The 19,387-nt window shown below is 54.9% G+C and overlaps 4 protein-coding genes across 8 annotated transcripts; 3 read left to right on the top strand and 1 right to left on the bottom strand.

Moving 5' to 3' along the window:
- Positions 1–132: 132 nt before the first annotated feature.
- Positions 133–7,174, bottom strand: RXRB (retinoid X receptor beta). 4 transcript variants are annotated; one of them, XM_055263100.2, is made up of 10 exons: positions 6,753–6,984; positions 5,680–5,927; positions 4,827–4,983; positions 4,285–4,464; positions 2,962–3,134; positions 2,437–2,566; positions 2,100–2,232; positions 1,893–1,996; positions 1,475–1,580; positions 133–1,360 (listed from the first exon to the last, which is right to left on the bottom strand). In XM_055263100.2, the coding sequence occupies exons 1-10, from the start codon at positions 6,982–6,984 to the stop codon at positions 1,213–1,215; spliced, it is 1,611 nt and encodes a 536-aa protein (XP_055119075.1). In that variant the 3' UTR covers positions 133–1,212. The 4 variants fall into 4 exon arrangements, with proteins under 4 accessions (XP_055119075.1, XP_055119076.1, XP_063488438.1 ...); XM_055263101.2 differs by having other exon boundaries at positions 1,893–1,984; XM_063632368.1 differs by lacking the exon at positions 5,680–5,927 and having other exon boundaries at positions 1,893–1,984; positions 6,753–7,174.
- SLC39A7 (solute carrier family 39 member 7) lies at positions 6,927–10,944 on the top strand. Of its 2 annotated transcripts, none has more exons than XM_063632370.1 (7): positions 6,927–7,446; positions 8,253–8,421; positions 8,578–8,631; positions 8,769–8,933; positions 9,066–9,206; positions 9,416–9,612; positions 10,046–10,944. In XM_063632370.1, exons 1-7 carry the CDS (start codon positions 7,306–7,308, stop codon positions 10,316–10,318), a joined length of 1,140 nt encoding a protein of 379 aa, XP_063488440.1. In that variant the 5' UTR covers positions 6,927–7,305; the 3' UTR covers positions 10,319–10,944. The 2 variants fall into 2 exon arrangements, with proteins under 2 accessions (XP_063488440.1, XP_055119078.2); XM_055263103.2 differs by lacking the exon at positions 6,927–7,446 and adding an exon at positions 7,754–8,164.
- Positions 10,945–11,143: 199 nt separating this feature from the next.
- On the top strand, positions 11,144–13,325 carry HSD17B8 (hydroxysteroid 17-beta dehydrogenase 8). The gene is made up of 9 exons (XM_055263106.2): positions 11,144–11,232; positions 11,417–11,634; positions 11,736–11,852; positions 11,962–12,054; positions 12,155–12,240; positions 12,343–12,427; positions 12,633–12,675; positions 12,872–12,946; positions 13,133–13,325. Exons 1-9 carry the CDS (start codon positions 11,181–11,183, stop codon positions 13,147–13,149), a joined length of 786 nt encoding a protein of 261 aa, XP_055119081.1. The 5' UTR covers positions 11,144–11,180; the 3' UTR covers positions 13,150–13,325.
- A 1,436-nt stretch (positions 13,326–14,761) lies between these two features.
- On the top strand, positions 14,762–19,186 carry RING1 (ring finger protein 1). The gene is made up of 7 exons (XM_055263105.2): positions 14,762–15,143; positions 15,264–15,399; positions 16,093–16,253; positions 16,382–16,597; positions 17,628–18,017; positions 18,199–18,472; positions 18,768–19,186. The coding sequence occupies exons 2-7, from the start codon at positions 15,322–15,324 to the stop codon at positions 18,867–18,869; spliced, it is 1,221 nt and encodes a 406-aa protein (XP_055119080.1). The 5' UTR covers positions 14,762–15,143; positions 15,264–15,321; the 3' UTR covers positions 18,870–19,186.
- The last annotated feature ends 201 nt before the right edge of the window (positions 19,187–19,387 follow it).

Here is a 19,387-nt window from a genome sequence, read left to right as displayed (position 1 = left end):
GCACCTCTTGGGCCCCAGGGAACCTCGGCGGCGGCGTCCAGGGATCGCGTCCGGAGCTCCCAACCGGATACCCCCCCAAGGCTGAAACGGCGCTGCCCATCCTCATAGTCACCTCAGTCCAGAAAACGGCGATTTTAATTTGAAAGCGATTTTATGTATGAGTGAGAGGGGAAAGGAGCGCCAAAAAGAAAGGACGCAGGGCAAAAATCATGCAGCCCCAGCACCCCACCTCTGCGGGCTGGCCACCTCCCCTCAATTCTCAGGCCAGGATCCTGTGTCCCCAGCCTATGCTATGTGCCCAGGGCTGGAGAAGAGCTGTGAAGGGAAGGCCGCGGGACTACACTCGTGAAACCATCCCCTGTGGGGGCCCTGTCCTCACAGTCCAGGCCCCTTCCCCAAGTTAGACAGGAAGAGATTGGGGTGGGGGGGAGCTGGGAAGGCTAGTGCTTGGAGAGCCCTAGGGACAGGCCATTTCAGGGCCCTGCCTTTCCCAAACACCCACCTCCACCACTGGCATTTCTTAGTCAACCTGGGAAAATACAGTACTTCTTTGAGTCTAACTGCAAGTCTCTATCCTCACAGGAAATTAAAAATAGCAGATCGGTTCCTACATCTCCACCAGCCCCTTCACCACCACCACCACCTTTTTTATATTTCAGTCTGACTGCAGAAGGAGGTGAAGTGTAAAAAGAGACTCTGGACAGTGACAGGGCCCCTCCCTCTTCCAGAGAGGCCCCCATCTGCCAGGTTTGAGAGGAGGAAGGCCTGTCAGGGCCCTACTCTCATGTCCATCAGTTTGGGGGGCCTGCCCCCCAATATCTACCTCTGGAGGAGTTCCCCATTTCCACTCTTCAGATGGGAAGCAAAATGAGGCAAGATGAGAAGGAAGCAAGGTCCTGGAGGCAGGGCCAGTGCTTTGTGCTCGGGGAAGGACAGAGGGTGAGAAATCACCCCAAATCATGGGAGACCCCGACAAATTCAGAGACTCAAGGCCACTGAAGGGAGACAACCAGTCCTCACAGGGATCTGGGGTCCCTTCCAACTTGGGATATCAAGCAGATCCCTTGGAGGGTTTATGTTCTTGGTTCTGCCCTGTACTTCTCACCCCATCAAGGTTCTGGGAACATGGCCCCCCCACCCTGCCCCAGGGCTTGGAGTCCCTCTTGGATGTGTGCTCCTCCAGTGTGAGAAGCACCACATCTGGGTCTGAGCTCAGGCCAGTTGATGGGGAGCCTCAAGCATCTCCATGAGGAAGGTATCGATGGGGGTGTCACCAATGAGCTTGAAGAAAAACAGATGCTCTAGACACTTAAGGCCAATGGACCGGAGGGCAGGAAGACGTAGCAGCAGCTTGGCAAACCTGGGGTGGAGGTGGGAGAAGGGGATTGAGAGCTGGAACACACAGGGCCTGAACACATCCTCATAGCACTCCCCACCCTCAAGGGAGCCTCAGTGCCCCCCAGCCCCATCTCACCGTCCCTGCTGCTCAGGGTACTTCTGTTTGCAGTAGGTCTCCAGTGATGCATACACTTTCTCCCGCAGGACCTCCACCTCACTAGGGTTGGAGAGGCCCTTGGCATCTGGGATGGCAGGGAAGAGAGGAGGAAGAGAAATGAAGACAAACCAAATCAGGATGGCCATGCAGATGTGAGCCACAGGATGCCCCTTTTGGGCTGCACTTGCTTGCCCTTTACCAGAGGCCTGGCAAGGGAAGCAGGGCCCACTGGGTTTGTGGGATGGATCCGTGGATATGGGTTTTTCCTCAGCCAGTTGGGAGATTTCCAGGTTGAGGGTCTTACTGAGGGGGATAGCTGGGTAACTTAGGAGTCTCGGAGAAGAGGAGGCTCCAAGGTTGCCTTGGCCTTGAGAGACAAAGGTAATCCTCCTCTTACCTGGATTAAACAGAATGATTGCCCTCAGGCAGCCAAGCTCTGTCTTGTCCATCCTCATGTCACGCATTTTGGACACTAGCTCTGTCAGCACCCTGGAGAGGGACCTGCAGGTCACTCAAAGGTCACAGCTCAGCCAGCCTTGGACACGGACCAGCCTATAGCCCCACCCCCTCTATCTACATGCCAGCCTAGCCGAGGGCCACTGACCGATCAAAGATGGCTCCTACTCCTGCTGAATGGGCTGAGTTGCGGTGCACGTGAAGACCTGTGGCAAGGAGGATGCCATCTCGAACATCAATGGATCGGTGTGAGAAGGAGGCAATGAGGAGTTCATTCCAGCCTGGGTGGGGCAGCAAGGGTCAGGAGCCAGAAATCAGGCCAAGGGATTCAAAGCACATCAGTGGAAGAGAAGGAGAAAAGAGGTGGCGAGGTCAGCAAGTTTGGCTCCCTGAGTACACAAGGTAAGGCCACTGGGGTCACTAAAGGTCGGGAAGTCAAAGAGGGGTCAAATGTCAAGAGGTCAAAGGGATCCAAGGTCACTGACCTGCCCGCAGCAATATGACCTGATCATCCAGAGGCAACGAGGAAAAGTGTGGGATCCTCTTCGCCCACTCAACAAGCGTGAATAGCTGTTTGTCAGCTGCCTGACAGATGTTAGTCACGGGGTCATTTGGCTGCAGGGGATGGGGGTAAGAGTTATGGAAGATTTTGAGATACGCTGGGAGCCCCCTTGTAAGAGGCTTTTGACAGCCCCTCCTTACATAGTCTTCCTGTGAGCCCCATCCAAACCAATCCCTTTAAGTGAGTCTTCTCTTCTGGCATTCGTGCAAACAATTATTTATTTGGGACATGCCTGTGGTTCTGCCAGTGGGTTGTTTGGGGAGTGGAGACAGAAGGAGCTATCACTTCCACCTCAGATGTTTGAAAGACCTTGTTTGGCAGCACTTCCAGTCCCAAGTAGTGCTAGGAAGGTTATGAGGGGAAAGGAGGGGGAGGGGATATAGAACAGACCTAGACTGCCTCCCCCAACCCCCATCACGGAGGAGAGTGGATTGACCCCAACACTCACGCTGCTGCCGCTACCCCCGGTTCCCCCAGGACCCTCAACGCCCTGGTCACTCTTCTGTTCCACAGCAAGCTCTGCCTCCAGGATCCTGTCCACAGGCATCTCCTCGGGGGCTCCCCCAGCCCCCTCCCCATCCCCATCCTTGTCCTTTCCCCGCTGACGCTCCTCCTGTACCGCTGTAGGGGGAAGGGGGAGAGAAAAAATGGAAAGTCAGCAGCCAGCCATGAAGGGGTTCCACAAATATCCTTACGGCCTCATCAGGATCTCATGGCCCTTGGGAGATATTTATAGGAATTGGGGAAGTCACTGGAAAGGGTGGACTGGGGGCAGCCCTGAAGCAAGGGTTATAAAAGGGCAGGTAAGTCAGTCGGGAAGGGTGAGGTAGGTAAAAGAATTAGGGGGGAATTTAAATGGAGAGCCTACTACATGGTTAAAAAAACATGCCAAGATTCAACCTGAGAAAGCTGATTGAAAAAAAAATTTTTTTTAATAAAATATGCCAAGAAACATGCTAAGCACATTTTAACATTCACTCAATTATCATAATGATGCTGGAAGCATTTATTCCCATTTTTAAGATGAAGAACTCGGGGTTCAAAGAGATTAATTTGCTTAAATTCATATAATACATGGCAGGTCATACAACTGACTCTAAGTGTGTCTGAGTGCAAATCTTGTGCTCTTCTGACTCAACAAATAGGCTGTGAAAGGAGCACTGGCCTAGGTCTTCGGAGATGTGGGTTCTGATCCCAAACCTGCCTGTCACTCCTTTGTTGCACGACCTTGGGAAAGCCAAGCCTCCGGCTCATCTTCTCTAAAGTGGGTGTCTTGACCAAGATACGCTCTAAAGTGTCTCTCAGAATCCTAGGAATCTGACTTAAGAAGATAAGATGGAGACACGGAAGAAGGAAGGGAAGCCCTGAGGTCTTCAGTGAAGTCTGTAAGCTTAAGAGTGCCCAGTCCCAGGAGTTAGAGGAAAGACCACAGATAACAAGAGACAGAGACCAGAGAAGGTCCATGGAATCAGAGGAACCACTCAGGTTAGAAATGGGGAGACAGCCCACCATGGGTAAGGAAAAGTTATCCTACCCTAGGACCAGTCTAGGGAGGGGTCATATGTGCAGGCCACAGACGCCTAACCATTAAGGAGGAAACTCAAGGGCCAGAACAGGGTAACAGGGAGGAGAGCTGCCAAGGGAGAGAGAAATCAAATATTGCCCTCTAGAGGAGAGAGAGCAGTCCAGCCTTCCAGAGAGATACACAGTCTGAGTGGGATAGGGGAGAAGGGCATGTGGTCTAAGACGCCTGGGCAGGGCAGGTCCTTACCCTCCCTCTTCATGCCAGTGGCCAGGCACTTCTGATATCGGCAGTACTGACAGCGGTTCCGCTGGCGCTTGTCCACCGTGCAGTCTTTGTTGTCCCGGCAAGAGTATGTAAGGTCCTTGCGGATGGTGCGTTTGAAGAAGCCCTTGCAACCCTCACAGCTGTAAACCCCGTAGTGTTTGCCTACAGGGAAAGGGGAGGAGCAATAAGAAGGTTGCATGGAGACACCTTCACCATTTAGTCTCTTTCCAATCTCCCCCTAGCAAAACTTAAAGTCCTCTCTGTTTGCCAAATACAGAGATAGGGAACCAGGAGCTGAGTGATGATCCACTCCCAGTCTCCTCACTGTTCAGAAACCCTACACGCGCTTCCTTTTCCCTCTGACCTTCCCCCCAGTCGCGTCCTACATCTCGGCTTCAGCTTCTTTACTCTCATCAGGCCTCCCCCAGGTCACTTGCTCTGACCAAACCCCATAAGCCCTGGGAATCCCACAGGTGATGCATGGCCCAGACTCTCCCTCTCTGTTCATCCTCTGAGCCCCATACCTGAGCTTCTGTCCCCGCAGATTGCACACAGCCGTTTGCCAGCCCCAGGGCCACCTGGAGGGGGTGGACAGTGCAGGCCCCGGACCCCTAAGACTGGTGGCTTCACATCTTCAGGGGGGCCAGACCCACCCCCAGGGAGTGACACTGTTGAATTAATCTGGGATGGGGGAAATAGGGAAGTCACAGGAAGACTTATTGGGAAGGAGAATCTCACAGAAGTGATGGAAATCATTCCCTACCACTAAGCAAGGCCCTGCAATGCACATTCCAGAGGGTGTCATTTACACTGCAGTCTATGTGAAAGGCCATCCCTGGAGCACAACCCCAAAGAGAATAAACAGGCCCCCCTGAAATTGTGCAACACAGTGACCCTGAAGGGCAGGTGTCTTGGGAAAGCAGATGGGATCAAAAGGGCAGAAAATCAGATAGATGAAAAGGACATCAAGAATATCAGAATTAGCCGGGCGTGGTGGTAGGCACCTGTAATCCCAGCTACTCAGGAGGCTGAGGCAGAATCGCTTGAACCCAGGAGGCAGAGGTTGCAGTGAGCCGAGATCGTGCCACTGCACTCCAGCCTGGGCAACAGAGCAAGACTCCATCTCAAAAAAAAAAACAAAAACACACACACACACAAAAAAACAAAGAATATTAGGGTTCTTTTAGGGGAGGAAGCATGCACTGAAAGATCAGTCACCTCAGGAAAGGCAAGGGGTCTCACAAAGACCACAGGCCCGACAAGATGAGAGGATTGGAAGGTCAATGGGCCATGGGGAAGTTCACACAAGGATCTGGGGTTACAAGGAAAACAAGAAAACGAAAGTGGCCAGGCAGTAAGTTGGTCACAACCTCTCACCTGGGGGCTGCTGACAGGCCCGGAGAATCCTGGGGGAGCTGGAGGGGGCAGACCAGGGGACCCCATGGAAGAACTGATGACTGGAAAGGGAGAGCCCAGTGGGGGTGGTGGCATCGGGGGTGGGGGTGGGGCCCCAGAGCCTCCAAGGGATGGAGCTGTTGAAGGGGGTAGGGGTGGCCCAGGAGGAGAAGGGGGAGGGACTCCCTGGGAAAGGGGATTTGGGGAGGAGCTGTCTGGGCTTCGGGAGTCTGAGGAAGGGGTATGTACAGGCACACAGACACACAAGAGACAGAAGAGACAAAAAAAGAAAATGAGTCTTCAAACATACAACTAGAGACTTTAATTCTCTAATACCCCACCGTGCGGGACCCAGCCCACTCCACCCATCCCCAAGTCCAGAGACACCCTGCTGTCAAAACAACAGTGTAACTCCGGCTGGTCCGATGGTAGTGGGTTATCAGAACTTATTAACATTAGTGTCACTAAAATTGGTATACAACCTCCCACTGCTATATTTGACTGGCTAAAAAAACAAAAAACAGCGTAACTCCTCATTGTGGTGAGAGGAGGGAGTTGACAAGAAGAGGAGGATAGTTCAGGTGAGGAAAATTTTCCAACCAATCCATCTGAATGAATACCAGGTCATCCCAAAGCCACACCTGTCTCGTGGATGGGGCAACACGTGGGGTAGACCATCGAGCCCCTCTACTCCCAGCGTAAAGCCAGGTAGCCAGAGCGTGCAAGGGAAAGAGACAGGCGGGAGAGACCCCTTCTACGACGCAGGATCTGCCTGTAAACGCCCCAAATCCTGAGGTTTAAGAGGAATCGTGCCCTTCCCAAGCCCGCGACCTCCGGTGCCCAAGGCCTCAAGCGGTCACAGCTAGGAGGGCGGAAGCTCCCCTTCCCCGCCCCGCCCCGGGGGGGAGGGTGCTAAGGCCCTCGGGAGGGAGGGGACGCGTGTTTACAAACAAGGGGGCGGGAGCGCCAGAAAAAGAGTACCGGGGGAGGCTGTGGGGGAGGGGTTGCAGATAACGCGGTCACTGGCTCGCCTGCCCTTCTGCTGGGACACTCACCCCGCCCGCTGTCGCCCATCCCGTCCCGTCCAGCCTCCCCCGGCTCCGGCTCCGGGGTTTGTTGTTCTCCGCCTGCCGCCGCCGCCGCCGCCGCCGCGGGATCCAGCCAGGGCCGTCGCCGCCGCCACCGGGACGCGACCCCACAATGCATTTCTTTTCGCACCCCCACCGGCCCACACTGCCCTGCGGCATGCCGCTGAGGGAGGAAGGGCGGGCGAGCGGCCCAAGACATGATCCCTGGCTGAAAGTAGGGATACCGAAGAGGTCCCAGGGATTCCCAGGGATTGATCGGAGGAGTAGCTGAGCACGAGGAAGCCCCTGAGAGAAAGACTCTGGCCTGGATTGGGTCGAATTAAGCCCGTCGCTCTGCTGTGTACCAAAATGACAGCGCCAATGTGGCAGCCATCTTTGTACAGACGGGAAGTCTCGGCGCGAGTTCCCGCCCCCTCGTCTAGTTGGAAACCGAGGAGGCGGTCTCCTCCGGCCTGTTAGCCCGCCTCGCCCACCCTCCCCTCAAATAACCTCCACACTCGCGCTTGCGCGTCAGTGCGGGATGGATTCGTCGCTACCGGAGTGCCACCATATTGGTAAAGGCATTAGGGCGAAGGTGGAACGGAACTTCCTGTTCTCGCGGGATCTAAAGGCGGGACTGCCACGTCCAAGCAAACCGGGAAAGGAGAGGATCCTGGAGCCGGTGAGAATTCTCTGTTTTTTCTCTACTATCCTTTCCAGGCCTTTTCCTCACCTAATGAGTCATAGAGACGAGGGCCCAGAGAGTCTGTAAAGTGGCTGGTGAAAGATTAGTGTCCCGGGGCCCCACATCCGGGAGGTGGTTCGGGATAAAGAGAACTAGTCTTGGGAACAATGTAGGTGGGAACTTAAGGGAATGGGAGAGCGGCCCATAGAGGTGGACAGAGGGCGCGATTGGAGTAAAGCGGACCCTGTGTAGGTATAGAGTTGAGTCAAGTGGAGTCACTGCCTCTGTCCCTCTGGTCAGCGTGATGGCCAGAGGCCTGGGGGCCCCCCACTGGGTGGCCGTGGGACTGCTGACCTGGGCGACCTTGGGGCTTCTGGTGGCTGGACTCGGGGGTCATGACGACCTGCACGACGATCTGCAAGAGGACTTCCATGGCCACAGCCACAGGCACTCACATGAAGATTTCCACCATGGCCACAGCCATGCCCATGGCCATGGCCACACTCACGAGAGCATCTGGCATGGACATACCCACGGTCACGACCATGGACATTCACATGAGGATTTACACCATGGCCATAGCCATGGCCACTCCCATGAGAGCCTCTACCACAGAGGACATGGACATGACCATGAGCATAGCCATGGAGGCTATGGGGAGTCTGGGGCTCCAGGCATCAAGCAGGACCTGGATGCTGTCACTCTCTGGGCTTATGTGAGTCTCCAGGGGATGGGAGAGAGAAGGGCTGGTTCTGGATTGTTGGGAAACTCCACAGTACTTGACCCTGACTCTCCCTCACCAGGCACTGGGGGCCACAGTGCTGATCTCAGCAGCTCCATTTTTTGTCCTCTTCCTTATCCCCGTGGAGTCAAACTCTCCCCGGCATCGCTCTCTACTTCAGATCTTGCTCAGTTTTGCTTCCGGTGGGCTCCTGGGAGATGCCTTCCTGCACCTCATTCCTCATGCTCTTGGTAAGTAACCTCTGACTTCTACCTCAAATCTAATCTATGTTGTTCTTTGGGGGAAAAGGGTTGTTTCTCCTTTATGATCCCTGATCTTTCGATATTCCCCCAAATACACACCCTTTGTGTCAGATATTTCTCATCTGGTTTTCCCCCTTCTTCCAGAACCTCATTCTCACCACACTCTGGAGCAACCCGGACATGGACACTCCCACAGTGGTGAGGAAGAGACAGATGGGGATGGGAGTTGGGGTGCTGGGGAAGGTCCGTCTCTCCCTATTCCTCACTTCCCACACTTGACGAGGAGGAGTCTGGAATGCACATCTCCCTTAATGTCTCAATGCCTCCATTCCCAGGCCAGGGTCCCATTCTGTCTGTGGGACTGTGGGTTCTCAGTGGAATTGTTGCCTTTCTTGTCGTGGAGAAATTTGTGAGACATGTGAAAGGAGGACATGGTCACAGTCATGGACATGGACACCCTTACAGTCACACACGTGGAAGTCATGGACATGGAAGACAAGGTGAGCCCAGGAACAACTTTCCTGAAAGCTGACTTGCCTGCCTTAGAATCTCCTCATCTTATGGCCCTCAGGAGGGAGAGGACATGTTGGAAGATCTGTTCTCCACTCTGACCAACTCTTTTCTTCCCTCAGAGCGTTCTACCAAGGAGAAGCAGAGCTCAGAGGAAGAAGAAAAGGAAACAAGGGGAGTTCAGAAGAGGCGAGGAGGGAGCACAGTACCCAAAGATGGGCCAGTGAGACCTCAGAAAGCTGAGGAAGAAAAAAGAGGCTTAGGTAAGGGCCAGAGTTGGTGATAAATTTGGGCAAGGGACATCATCACAGATCACATGGAATATGTGCTGTGGGTAATGGCAGGTATCTGAGAAACACTAAAGGACTGGGTGTGAAGTGGTCTCTGAGGGGAGGTGTAAGAATAGCTGACCAAGACTGGAACAAGTGGTGATGGAAGCCTCTGATCATTTTCTCTTCTTGTCCTGTACAAGACCTGCGTGTGTCGGGGTACCTGAATCTGGCTGCTGACTTGGCACACAACTTCACTGATGGTCTGGCCATTGGGGCTTCCTTTCGAGGGGGCCGGGGACTAGGGATCCTGACCACAATGACTGTCCTGCTACATGAAGTGCCCCATGAGGTCGGAGACTTTGCCATCTTGGTCCAGTCTGGCTGCAGCAAAAAGCAGGTTGGTGATGTCTGCCAAACACAGCTGCCTCAAACCCTTTATTTCTCCTCACTCACCCTAAACCCAAACAGCCTCTTATTAGTTCCAAACAATTCATACTGTCATTGACAAGTCCTCTAGAAATGACGGGGGAGACGTTCTGGTTACTTTGTCCTTTAGCTCAGTATTTCTTAAACTGTGGTCTATAAACCATCTGAATGGTTTAGTCGAGTCTTACACACACACGCCTACTCAATCAGAAAGTCTGTGGAAAGGACCTCTGATCTCTAAGATTTTTCAGAAATTGTATTCTAGACCGCTCCCTCTTCTCTTTTTACTTTGATGTTTAGTTTCCAAATCCATGTCCCCTCTACCTATACTCCACCAGCCACTTCTAAACCACTGATAATCTTTAGCTATTGGTGAGTGCCTTTTTCTCTTTTCTGCCCATCAGGCGATGCGTCTGCAACTACTGACAGCAGTAGGGGCACTGGCAGGCACAGCCTGTGCCCTTCTCACTGAAGGAGGAGCAGTGGGCAGTGAAATTGCAGGTGGTGCAGGTCCTGGCTGGGTCCTGCCATTTACTGCAGGTGGCTTTATCTACGTAGCAACAGTGTCTGTGTTGCCCGAGCTGCTGAGGGAGGCATCACCATTGCAATCACTTCTGGAGGTGCTAGGGCTGCTGGGGGGAGTTGTCATGATGGTGCTGATTGCCCACCTGGAGTGAGGGGTGGATAAACTACCCCTGCCCCAAACCTCTACCCCTAACTCCAGGTCAGGGGTGCGTAGAGGTTGGGGGCCCTGGCCAGGGACATCTGCCAAAGGAAGGAACTGTAGCCTGGGAGAATGGTTACTTTGGCATTAGGGCCTTCAAGGGCTGGCAGTCTTACAGAGGCTGGAGCAGTGAGAATGAGAGGCCAGAGGGACCATAGTTTTGGGCACCGTCTGACCATGTTGCGTTTGGAAGGCTAAATGGGGCCATGAAGAAGGCTGGAAGGGACAGGGGGTGATGGCAGCCTACCTGGTGTCCCCTACCCCACCTGTTCTCGGAGAACCAAGTTGCTACACATAAAGTTCTCCAAGGTCCAGTTCCCTTTCTCCCACCAGTTGGTGGAGGCTTCAGGGAAGACCAGAGTCCTGGACAGAGAGGGTAACAGGAGGAGTCGGGGATAAACATCAAACATCAATCGTGTGTCCTGATTTGGGAGTGATTGGGGGGATGGGGGTGGGAGAGGGTTAGTTGGTAATCTCATGGCCTGTTTTTTTTTTGTTTCTATTCCTTTTATATCACTGTGTTTGAATCGAGGGGGAGGGGTGGTAACCGGAAATAAAGTCCTCCGATCTTCCGCCCCACATGCAGTCTTTGTCTTTTTGGGGGGAATGGGGCCCCTTGTCTTCTCCACACCCGGGGCCCCTAAGCAGCAGTGTCTGGCCGCGCCCGCCCCCGCGGTGGGAGGTCGGCCTGCGCTGGTGGCCGCAGATGGCTTAAGGCTGGCGGGGCTTTGATTGGCCCGGGCTTTGCCCTTGCCACGCCCCCTCTGCGCTGGGATTGGCTTAGTGCTGGGGTTCCCACCCACCCACAGCACGCCATGGCGTCTCAGCTCCAGAACCGGCTCCGCTCCGCACTGGCCTTGGTCACAGGTTGAGGGGGTGCTCTCCCGGGGCGGTTTGGGGTGTTGGAGTGAGGTCGGGGCGTGCCCCTGGAGTCCGCGGCCGCTGTGACCTCTGGCCCCTTACCCACATTTTACTAACTTTCTGCCCTGTGACCTCTGATCCCTGCCCCCTCCTCCCCTTGCCCGGTCCGGCGTGTTCTGTCCTACCTCAGGTGCGGGGAGCGGCATCGGCCGAGCGGTCAGTGTACGCCTGGCCGGAGAAGGGGCCACCGTAGCTGCCTGCGACCTGGACAGGGCAGCGGCACAGGAGACGGTGCGGCTGCTGGGCGGGCCAGGGAGCAAGGAGGGGCCGCCCCGAGGGAACCACGCTGCCTTCCAGGCTGACGTGTCTGAGGCCAGGGCCGCCAGGCGCCTGCTGGAAAAAGTGCAGGTGAACGCCAGGCCACCTTCCCCCTCTAAAGCTCTAATATTGTCTCCACTGCCCCGGCTTTTTGTGGGGGGTTTTTGATGCGTAACCTCCCCCTCCCATAGGCCTGTTTTTCTCGCCCACCATCTGTCGTTGTGTCCTGTGCGGGCATCACCCAGGATGAGTTTCTGCTGCACATGTCTGAGGATGACTGGGACAAAGTCATAGCTGTCAACCTCAAGGTGGCGATCTCTGAACCTGCGACTTTTGGCCCTCTTATCCTGGGGAGGGAGTTGGAGGAGGGCTGTCACCCCAAGTGATCTTTTCTCCCTTGTTACCCTTTCCCGCCAGGGCACCTTCCTAGTCACTCAGGCTGCAGCACAAGCCCTGGTGTCCAGTGGTTGTCGTGGTTCCATCATCAACATCAGTAGCATCATAGGAAAGGTCAGGTTGAGTTGGACGAGGTCAGCCAGCCAAGTGGCATAGAGAGGAGAACCCCTCCTTTAGACTCCTGACTCATTGCACATCTCTGACTCACCTATAGGTGGGGAACATGGGGCAGACAAACTATGCAGCATCCAAGGCTGGAGTGATTGGGCTGACCCAGACCGCAGCCCGGGAGCTTGGACGGTTGGTCAGATGCTTGAGGGTGCTGGGGAGCACCTGGGGGATCTGAGGGAGGGGCCAGCATTCAGCCCTCTCCAGAATCAGCAGCCACTCTCCTTCCCACAGACATGGGATCCGCTGTAACTCTGTCCTCCCAGGGTTCATTGCAACACCCATGACACAGAAAGTACCACAGAAAGTGGTGGACAAGGTAGGAGGCTGTGGGTGGGGGGCAGAATCATTCAGAGACTCAATCTCTCTGGGCTTCACAGAGAGAGAGAATACTGGGCACAGTTCCTGGCAAACATTAAATATTCAATGAATGTATGAGGAATGAAGACAAAAAAGGGTCACAGACTCAGTCTTCAAAAAAATCCATAAAAGCAGCTTTCACCCACATGAGTATTTCCTTACAGATTACTGAAATGATCCCGATGGGACACTTGGGGGACCCTGAGGGTGAGCACTGAATGGAGTGGGGTCCCTAGGAAGGGGGCCTGAATGAAGAGATCCCCAAGGTTTTGGGATTTTCTAGGGGACTGGTGGTTGGTGTCTGGAGAGGTTTGTGGGGAGGGATGTCTTTGGTGGGAGATTATGGCTGTTTTGGGTCTATGGGAGTGAGCAGGATTCTGCCCTCTCCCCACCATTCTCATAGATGTGGCAGATGTGGTCGCATTCTTGGCATCTGAAGATAGTGGATACATCACAGGGACCTCAGTGGAAGTCACTGGTATGAGGCCAGCATGGGGAGGGAGAGGGCAGAGAAGTAGAACCCAGACTATCTGAGAAAGCAAGTAAGGGGAGTCAAGCCACTGGGAAGGGCAGAGGTTCCCAAGGCCAGGGACAGAAGTGGGTACCCCCTAGCCCATTTGTCTCTCCACCCATGCATCTGTCCAAATGTTTCTGCCCCTCCCAGGAGGTCTTTTCATGTAACTGCCTCAAGGACCCTGGACTCTGCTCACCCCCCACCACTCTGCCTGGCCTCCTGCTGATGAGGACTCTAAGTTCCCAGGCTACAAAAGGGGTGGCAGTGTATGGCTCAGGAATGCTGAATATGGGAAGCAGGGGTGCTCGTGACCCTAATAAATTCCAAGTCCTCTTCCCTGCCACCTCCGGCTGTTCTTGTGTCCAAGCCCTCAGACCCTTCCCCACCTCCCCCTCCTTTCCCTTTCCCGAAGGATTGTTCCCTTTCTCTGCCTGGTCTCCCAGGGCAACCCCCGCCGCCGGGTGTGAGAGGAAAGAGTGTGTGTCACTGTGTATGCGTGACACTCCGAGTCTTTTTGGAGGGAGGGGTTCGTGCGTCACCCCTTTCCACTGGTTCTGCAGCACCAGTCCCCTCCCCCCAACTCCCTGGGTTCTTATGGTCCCCGAGGGTGATTTGTTCATGGCCCCATCTTGGTGTCCAGTCTGGCCTTGAAAGGGGGTCTTGGAACAGGTGGCCCTCCCCCACCCCTCTCCTTTCTCTGAGTCCCCCCCTCCCCTTTCTTTCCACCTTACAATAGCTGCAGCCGGCCTGGGGTCGGATGGGGGGGATTAGGGGAGGGGGCCAGGATTAGGGGAATGAACCAGCCGATGAAAGGGGCTGGAGAGAGCAGGAGGGAGGGGGCTGGGAAGAGGAGGAGGAAGGGGAGGGGGGTCTGCGCTAATCGACTCTGGCGCCCACATAAGGACTGGCCACGGACTGAAGGAGAGGACAGGGAAGTAGGGGGGAACTGGGGTGGGGGGCGAGGGCACCCACTGCTGCCTTGTCCCAGAGACAGGTCACCCCCTGGCAGCCGCAGCCCAAGTCCGGGAGCCTCAGCTCGGGCGGGGACAAGATGCCCATCAGGGTCTCTAACTGCCCCCCACCCCCTCGCCCCGTATCCCTCTCATTCCCTACACTCAATGGGGATCGCTCTGCCCTTTCCTCTTCTCTTTCCTCCCCATCCCCTTCGTTTACTCTAGAGTCCTGGAAGAGGCTTCTGCCCACTTCCCACCCCAGACATTCTGCCCCTGTGTACCCCACCCACACGCGCACCCCCCCCTTCCCAATGGGAGCCCCATCTTGTGTGTGTCCTTGTTTCCGCGTGGTGTCTCCATTCCCCCCGTTCCTCCCGGGCGCCTCCCTCCCTTCCCCGCCCCGGGCCGCGGCTCCTGATTGTCCAAACGCAATTCTCGAGTCTATGGCTCTGGCCGAGAGTTGAGTCTGGACGTCCCGAGCCGCCGCCCCCAAACCTCGAGCGGGAGAGCGGGTCGGAGGGTCTAGGGAGAGCCAAAGCGGAGGGTGAAAGGAGTCCCCAGGGTGGTAAGGGGAATCCCGGGCACATCGGGACCTAGGTGTGTTCTCAGGACTAGAAGGCTAAAGCGGCAGAAGATCTTTTGCAGCCTTTTTCCCCGGGATCCTGGAATGGGGATTACGGAGAAGTGAGGGGGGTTGATCCCCAGAGTCGCCAGGGTACGCAGAGTGGAGGAGGTAGCCCTTTTCACGAGCCCTCTGTCCCCTCCTGGGGTCCCAGATATTCCAGGCCCCGCCCCCCGGAGCTGAGGCCCCGGGTGGGGGCCTCTGGAAGGGAACCGAGGCTAAGGTTGTTGGCCGCGCGACGGTGCTGGGCCGGGGGCGGAGACCGTGGTTCCCTAAGTGGCGCAGAATTCCCGGGACGCAGGATCCTCACGCGGGACGAGCCCGTCCCGTGGGCGGGAGAACCTCGGCGTCCACGTCCCATTCCACCCGCGCCGCGAATGGTGGGTGACGTCTCCGCCGGCGGGGGGGAGCGGGTGTAGCGGAGGAGCAGGCGGAAGTGACGTAGGGCCCCAGCGCCCGGGCCATGGCGGCGGCGGTGGCGGGAGCTGCTGTCTGAGCAGCGGTTGCGGACAGAGCGAACTTGGCCCAGGAGCCCGGGCCTAGGGAGAGGCGCGGCGGCGGCCGGAGCGCGAACGGCTGGAGCTGGGTGAGGGGCAGTGCCGGCGCGGGGGCGGGAGCGGGGGCGGAGAGGGGCGCTTCTGGAGGGGCGGGGTCTGCGCGAGGGGCGGCCCCCCTAACGCCCTCCTCCCCTTCCCCCCACCCCCAGCCTTCCTCGCCTCCTCCTCGGCTGTGGAGCCCTGGTGGGGGGTCTGCGCCCGGTCACCATGACGACGCCGGCGAATGCCCAGAATGCCAGCAAAACGTGGGAACTGAGTCTGTATGAGCTGCACCGGACCCCGCAGGTGACAGGCATTCTCCCTTTCAGGCTTACCCCCTCCCCCAAACCCTTATATCCACAGACCCCATCACACAGCTTCTTTTCCGTAATTTGCTCTGTTCTGCCCTGCCTGGCCCTTAATCTTTCCAAAGCACTTTCTCATTTGTCTCATTTAATTCTCAAAACAGCCCTGCCAGAGAGGTGGAGCAAGTATTATTATCTTCATTTGAAGATACCTTCCCTGTTCCTCATTCAGTGTCATAAGTCAGTGCATATAAGACTCACTTTGGGAGTTTATTAAAAGCAGAGCTTCATGCCCCCCAACATTCTGATTCAGTAGTGAATTGGGTTCTCAGAATCTCGGTTTTTAACAGGCACCCTATGGGGTTCTAATACAGGTAGCACCAGGACTTTAAAAAATTTTGTTGAATAGTTTTTCCCAACCACAGATTTGTGTCATCTTCACTCCTAGGCCACTTAGCCACCTCAGATCCTCCTATTCCAAAGCTCCTACTCTTAGTTAATGGACACTAAAGTCTGTCTTTTCTCCATTTGCTCCAAGTCATCAGTCCTTCTCTTTCTCAGAATTCTTGTCTCCTGTAGAGACCAACATGGGTCTTCTGACTGTATTTCTCAAAACTCTTATTTTATGGGCTGCTGTTTCTAAAACCCCTTTCCCTGTAACCCACACCACCTTTCTACCCACTGATGCCTTCAGGAAGCCATAATGGATGGCACAGAGATTGCTGTTTCCCCTCGGTCACTGCATTCAGAACTCATGTGCCCTATCTGCCTGGACATGCTGAAGAATACGATGACCACCAAGGAGTGCCTCCACAGATTCTGCTCTGACTGCATTGTCACAGCCCTACGGAGCGGGTAATAGGAGAGACATGTTTGAGATGAGATGAAGGGGTACAAAGTTAGGGCCCTCTCACTGGTCTTGGTTCAGCCTAGGCTTCAGTTCCCTTGACCGACCACTGAGGGCTTCCCTTCTCCTACCTCAGGAACAAGGAGTGTCCTACCTGCCGAAAGAAGCTGGTGTCCAAGCGATCCCTACGGCCAGACCCCAACTTCGATGCCCTGATCTCTAAGATCTATCCTAGCCGGGAGGAATATGAGGCCCATCAAGACCGAGTGCTTATCCGCCTGAGCCGCCTGCACAACCAGCAGGCATTGAGCTCCAGCATTGAGGAGGGGCTACGCATGCAGGCCATGCACAGGTGTGAGGGTCAGGAGAGAAGCAGGACTGGTGGGATGGGTCCGTGGGTCAGTCCTTGTTGCTTGCTAGCTTCTAAGCCTTGGCATCCTAGGAGCTGACCACAAACTGATCATTAGGGCTGGAAATCATGGGTGTAAAATTGCAGTTTCTTAGTAAACAACTGGCCCTGCTATTCTTAAGAAAAATATAGGGCTGGGCACAGTGACTCACATCTGTAATACCAGCACTTTGGGAGGTGAGGATGGGAGGATCACTTGAGCCCAGGAGTTTGAGACCACCTTGAATAACATAGGGAAACCTCATCTCTACAACAAATTAAACATTTAGCTGGGCATAGTAGTACATGCCTGTAGTCCTACCTACTTGGGAGGCTGAGGTAAGAGGATCACTTGAGCCTAGAAAGGAAGTGGATGCTGCAGTGAACCATGATCACACCACTGCACACTGCACTCCAGCCTGGGCGACAGAACAAGGCCCTGTCTCAAAAAAAAAAAAAAAAGAAGGAAAAATGTAGTTTACCCCGTGACTTTCTAAAAGTTAGAACAGTAGAGCGATTTTGAGAATAAGCTCCGGATTCATACTGCTGGAAGTTAAATCACCTCCTAGGCCAGCATCTCCCAGTCTTTCATGTGTATCCAGATTCCCTGTAGATCTTCTTCAGATGCAAACTCTGATTCAGTGGGTCTAGAGTTGGGCCCGAGAGTCTGCATTTCACAAGCTCCCAGGGGATGTCTGTGCTGCTACCGCACTTTGAGAGGTGACAGCCTGTGATCACTATCAAGTTACTTAACCTCTCTAAGCCTCAGTTTCCTCAGCCATAAAATAGAGGTAATGTAATTACCTGTGTCATAGGATTCATTGTATTAGGTGAGGGGATTGGTGCAAAACACTTAGTAGAGTGCTTAGCACATTGTTCTTAATAAATATTAGGTATCATCATTAGGATTTTTCTTATCTCTTAATTCTCTGAAGTTTAAAGTCTAAGCCCTTTATCCTGGATGCTTTCTAACCCTAACCACTTGCTTCTACAGGGCCCAGCGTGTGAGGCGGCCGATACCTGGGTCAGATCAGACCACAACGATGAGTGGGGGGGAAGGAGAGCCCGGGGAGGGAGAAGGGGATGGAGAAGATGTGAGCTCAGACTCCGCCCCCGACTCTGCCCCAGGCCCTGCTCCCAAGCGACCCCGTGGAGGGGGCGCAGGGGGGAGCAGTGTAGGGACAGGGGGAGGCGGCACTGGTGGGGTAGGTGGGGGTGCCGGTTCGGAAGACTCTGGTGACCGGGGAGGGACTCTGGGAGGGGGAACGCTGGGCCCCCCAAGCCCTCCTGGGGCCCCGAGCCCCCCGGAGCCAGGTGGAGAAATTGAGCTCGTGTTCCGGCCCCACCCCCTGCTCGTGGAGAAGGGAGAATACTGCCAGACTAGGTGAGGAGCCCTGTCTTTCCCCAGCCACTGAGAAACCAAAGATCACATAGATTTCCATCAGAAGTGGGCTTTGCCCAAACCCAAAATACCACCCCAACCCAGAATTCATTTTGGAAAGCCCCTACCTCCAGTCCCCATCTGAGGTGCCCTGGCTCTAAGCCTGTCCTCCCTCCCATTCCAGGTATGTGAAGACAACAGGGAATGCCACAGTGGACCATCTCTCCAAGTACTTGGCTCTGCGCATTGCCCTCGAGCGGAGGCAACAGCAGGAAGCAGGGGAGCCAGGAGGGCCTGGAGGGGGCGCCTCTGACACCGGAGGACCTGATGGGGGTGGCGGGGAGGGTGGGGGTGCCGGAGGAGGTGACGGTCCTGAGGAGCCTGCTTTGCCCAGCCTGGAGGGCGTCAGTGAAAAGCAGTACACCATCTACATTGCACCTGGAGGCGGGGCGTTCACGGTGAGAGCTTCTGAGGGCAGTGGTAGAGGAGGGGAGAGGAGAGAGGGTGGTCTGGGCCACATAGAACCATGAGCCTGGTCTAACTCATCAGCACTCTTCCCCTATACATCCTCCATCTCTTTCTATGTCCCCTCTCCTTTCCCATCATCCATGTCCTTTTTTGCCCTATCCCTTTTATTATTCCTTTTTTCTTTCCTCCTCCCTTGGTCACCTTTTGCCTCTCATTCATTTCCTTTTCCATCTTCTCCAACTTTCTTCTCTCCTTTCCCCCCTCTCCCTTTTACCCCCTCCTCAGACGTTGAATGGCTCGCTGACCCTGGAGCTGGTGAATGAGAAATTCTGGAAGGTGTCCCGGCCACTGGAGCTGTGCTATGCTCCCACCAAGGATCCAAAGTGACCCCACCAGGGGACAGCCAGAGGAAGGGCACCATGGGGTATCCCTGTGTCCTGATCTATCACCCCAGCTTCTTTGTCCCCCAGTACCCCCAGCCCAGCCAGCCAACAAGAGGACACAAATGAGGACACGTGGCTTTTATACAAAGTATCTATATGAGATTCTTCTATATTGTACAGAGTGGGGCAAAACACGTCCCCATCTGCTGCCTTTTCTATTGCCCTGCAACCTCCCATCTATACAAGGTGTTGGAGAAGGCGAAGAACCCTCCCCTTCACGCCCGCCTACCAACAACAAACGTGCTTTTTTCCTCTTTGAAACCTGCAGTTCTGTGTGTCTGTTTATCGGGGGTGTACAAGAAAAAGAAAGGAAAATAGATTGGGGAGGGAGGCCTAGAAATAATGTAAAATCAGCCTTGGAAATGGGGAGAAAATGTCAGGTTATTCGAGATATGTCGTCGGAAACTCCAAATTAGCAAATATGTATGAAAATAGGAATCATCTATGAAGCTGGAAGAGAGG

Source organism: Symphalangus syndactylus, chromosome 23, assembly GCF_028878055.3.
Source record: "Symphalangus syndactylus isolate Jambi chromosome 23, NHGRI_mSymSyn1-v2.1_pri, whole genome shotgun sequence".
Lineage (NCBI taxonomy): Eukaryota > Metazoa > Chordata > Mammalia > Primates > Hylobatidae > Symphalangus > Symphalangus syndactylus.
The sequence above is the reverse complement of the archived record's forward strand: the minus strand, read 5'-3'. Positions and strand labels throughout refer to the sequence as shown.

Coding starts and splice junctions, on each gene's coding strand:
- RXRB (XM_055263100.2), bottom strand. CDS start 6,984: ATGTCTTGGGCCGCTCGCCCGCCCTTCCTCCCTCAGCGGCATGCCGCA. Junction 1,581..1,892: donor AATCATTCTGTTTAATCCAG/GTAAGAGGAGGA, acceptor CTGCCATCCCAG/ATGCCAAGGGCCTCTCCAAC. Junction 1,361..1,474: donor TACCCTGAGCAGCAGGGACG/GTGAGATGGGGC, acceptor CCTCCACCCCAG/GTTTGCCAAGCTGCTGCTAC.
- SLC39A7 (XM_055263103.2), top strand. CDS start 7,754: ATGGCCAGAGGCCTGGGGGCCCCCCACTGGGTGGCCGTGGGACTGCTG. Junction 8,632..8,768: donor ACATGGACACTCCCACAGTG/GTGAGGAAGAGA, acceptor CTCCATTCCCAG/GCCAGGGTCCCATTCTGTCT. Junction 9,207..9,415: donor GGAAGAAAAAAGAGGCTTAG/GTAAGGGCCAGA, acceptor GTCCTGTACAAG/ACCTGCGTGTGTCGGGGTAC.
- HSD17B8 (XM_055263106.2), top strand. CDS start 11,181: ATGGCGTCTCAGCTCCAGAACCGGCTCCGCTCCGCACTGGCCTTGGTC. Junction 11,233..11,416: donor CGCACTGGCCTTGGTCACAG/GTTGAGGGGGTG, acceptor GTCCTACCTCAG/GTGCGGGGAGCGGCATCGGC. Junction 11,853..11,961: donor TCATAGCTGTCAACCTCAAG/GTGGCGATCTCT, acceptor CTTTCCCGCCAG/GGCACCTTCCTAGTCACTCA.
- RING1 (XM_055263105.2), top strand. CDS start 15,322: ATGACGACGCCGGCGAATGCCCAGAATGCCAGCAAAACGTGGGAACTG. Junction 15,400..16,092: donor AGCTGCACCGGACCCCGCAG/GTGACAGGCATT, acceptor TGATGCCTTCAG/GAAGCCATAATGGATGGCAC. Junction 16,254..16,381: donor GTCACAGCCCTACGGAGCGG/GTAATAGGAGAG, acceptor CTCCTACCTCAG/GAACAAGGAGTGTCCTACCT.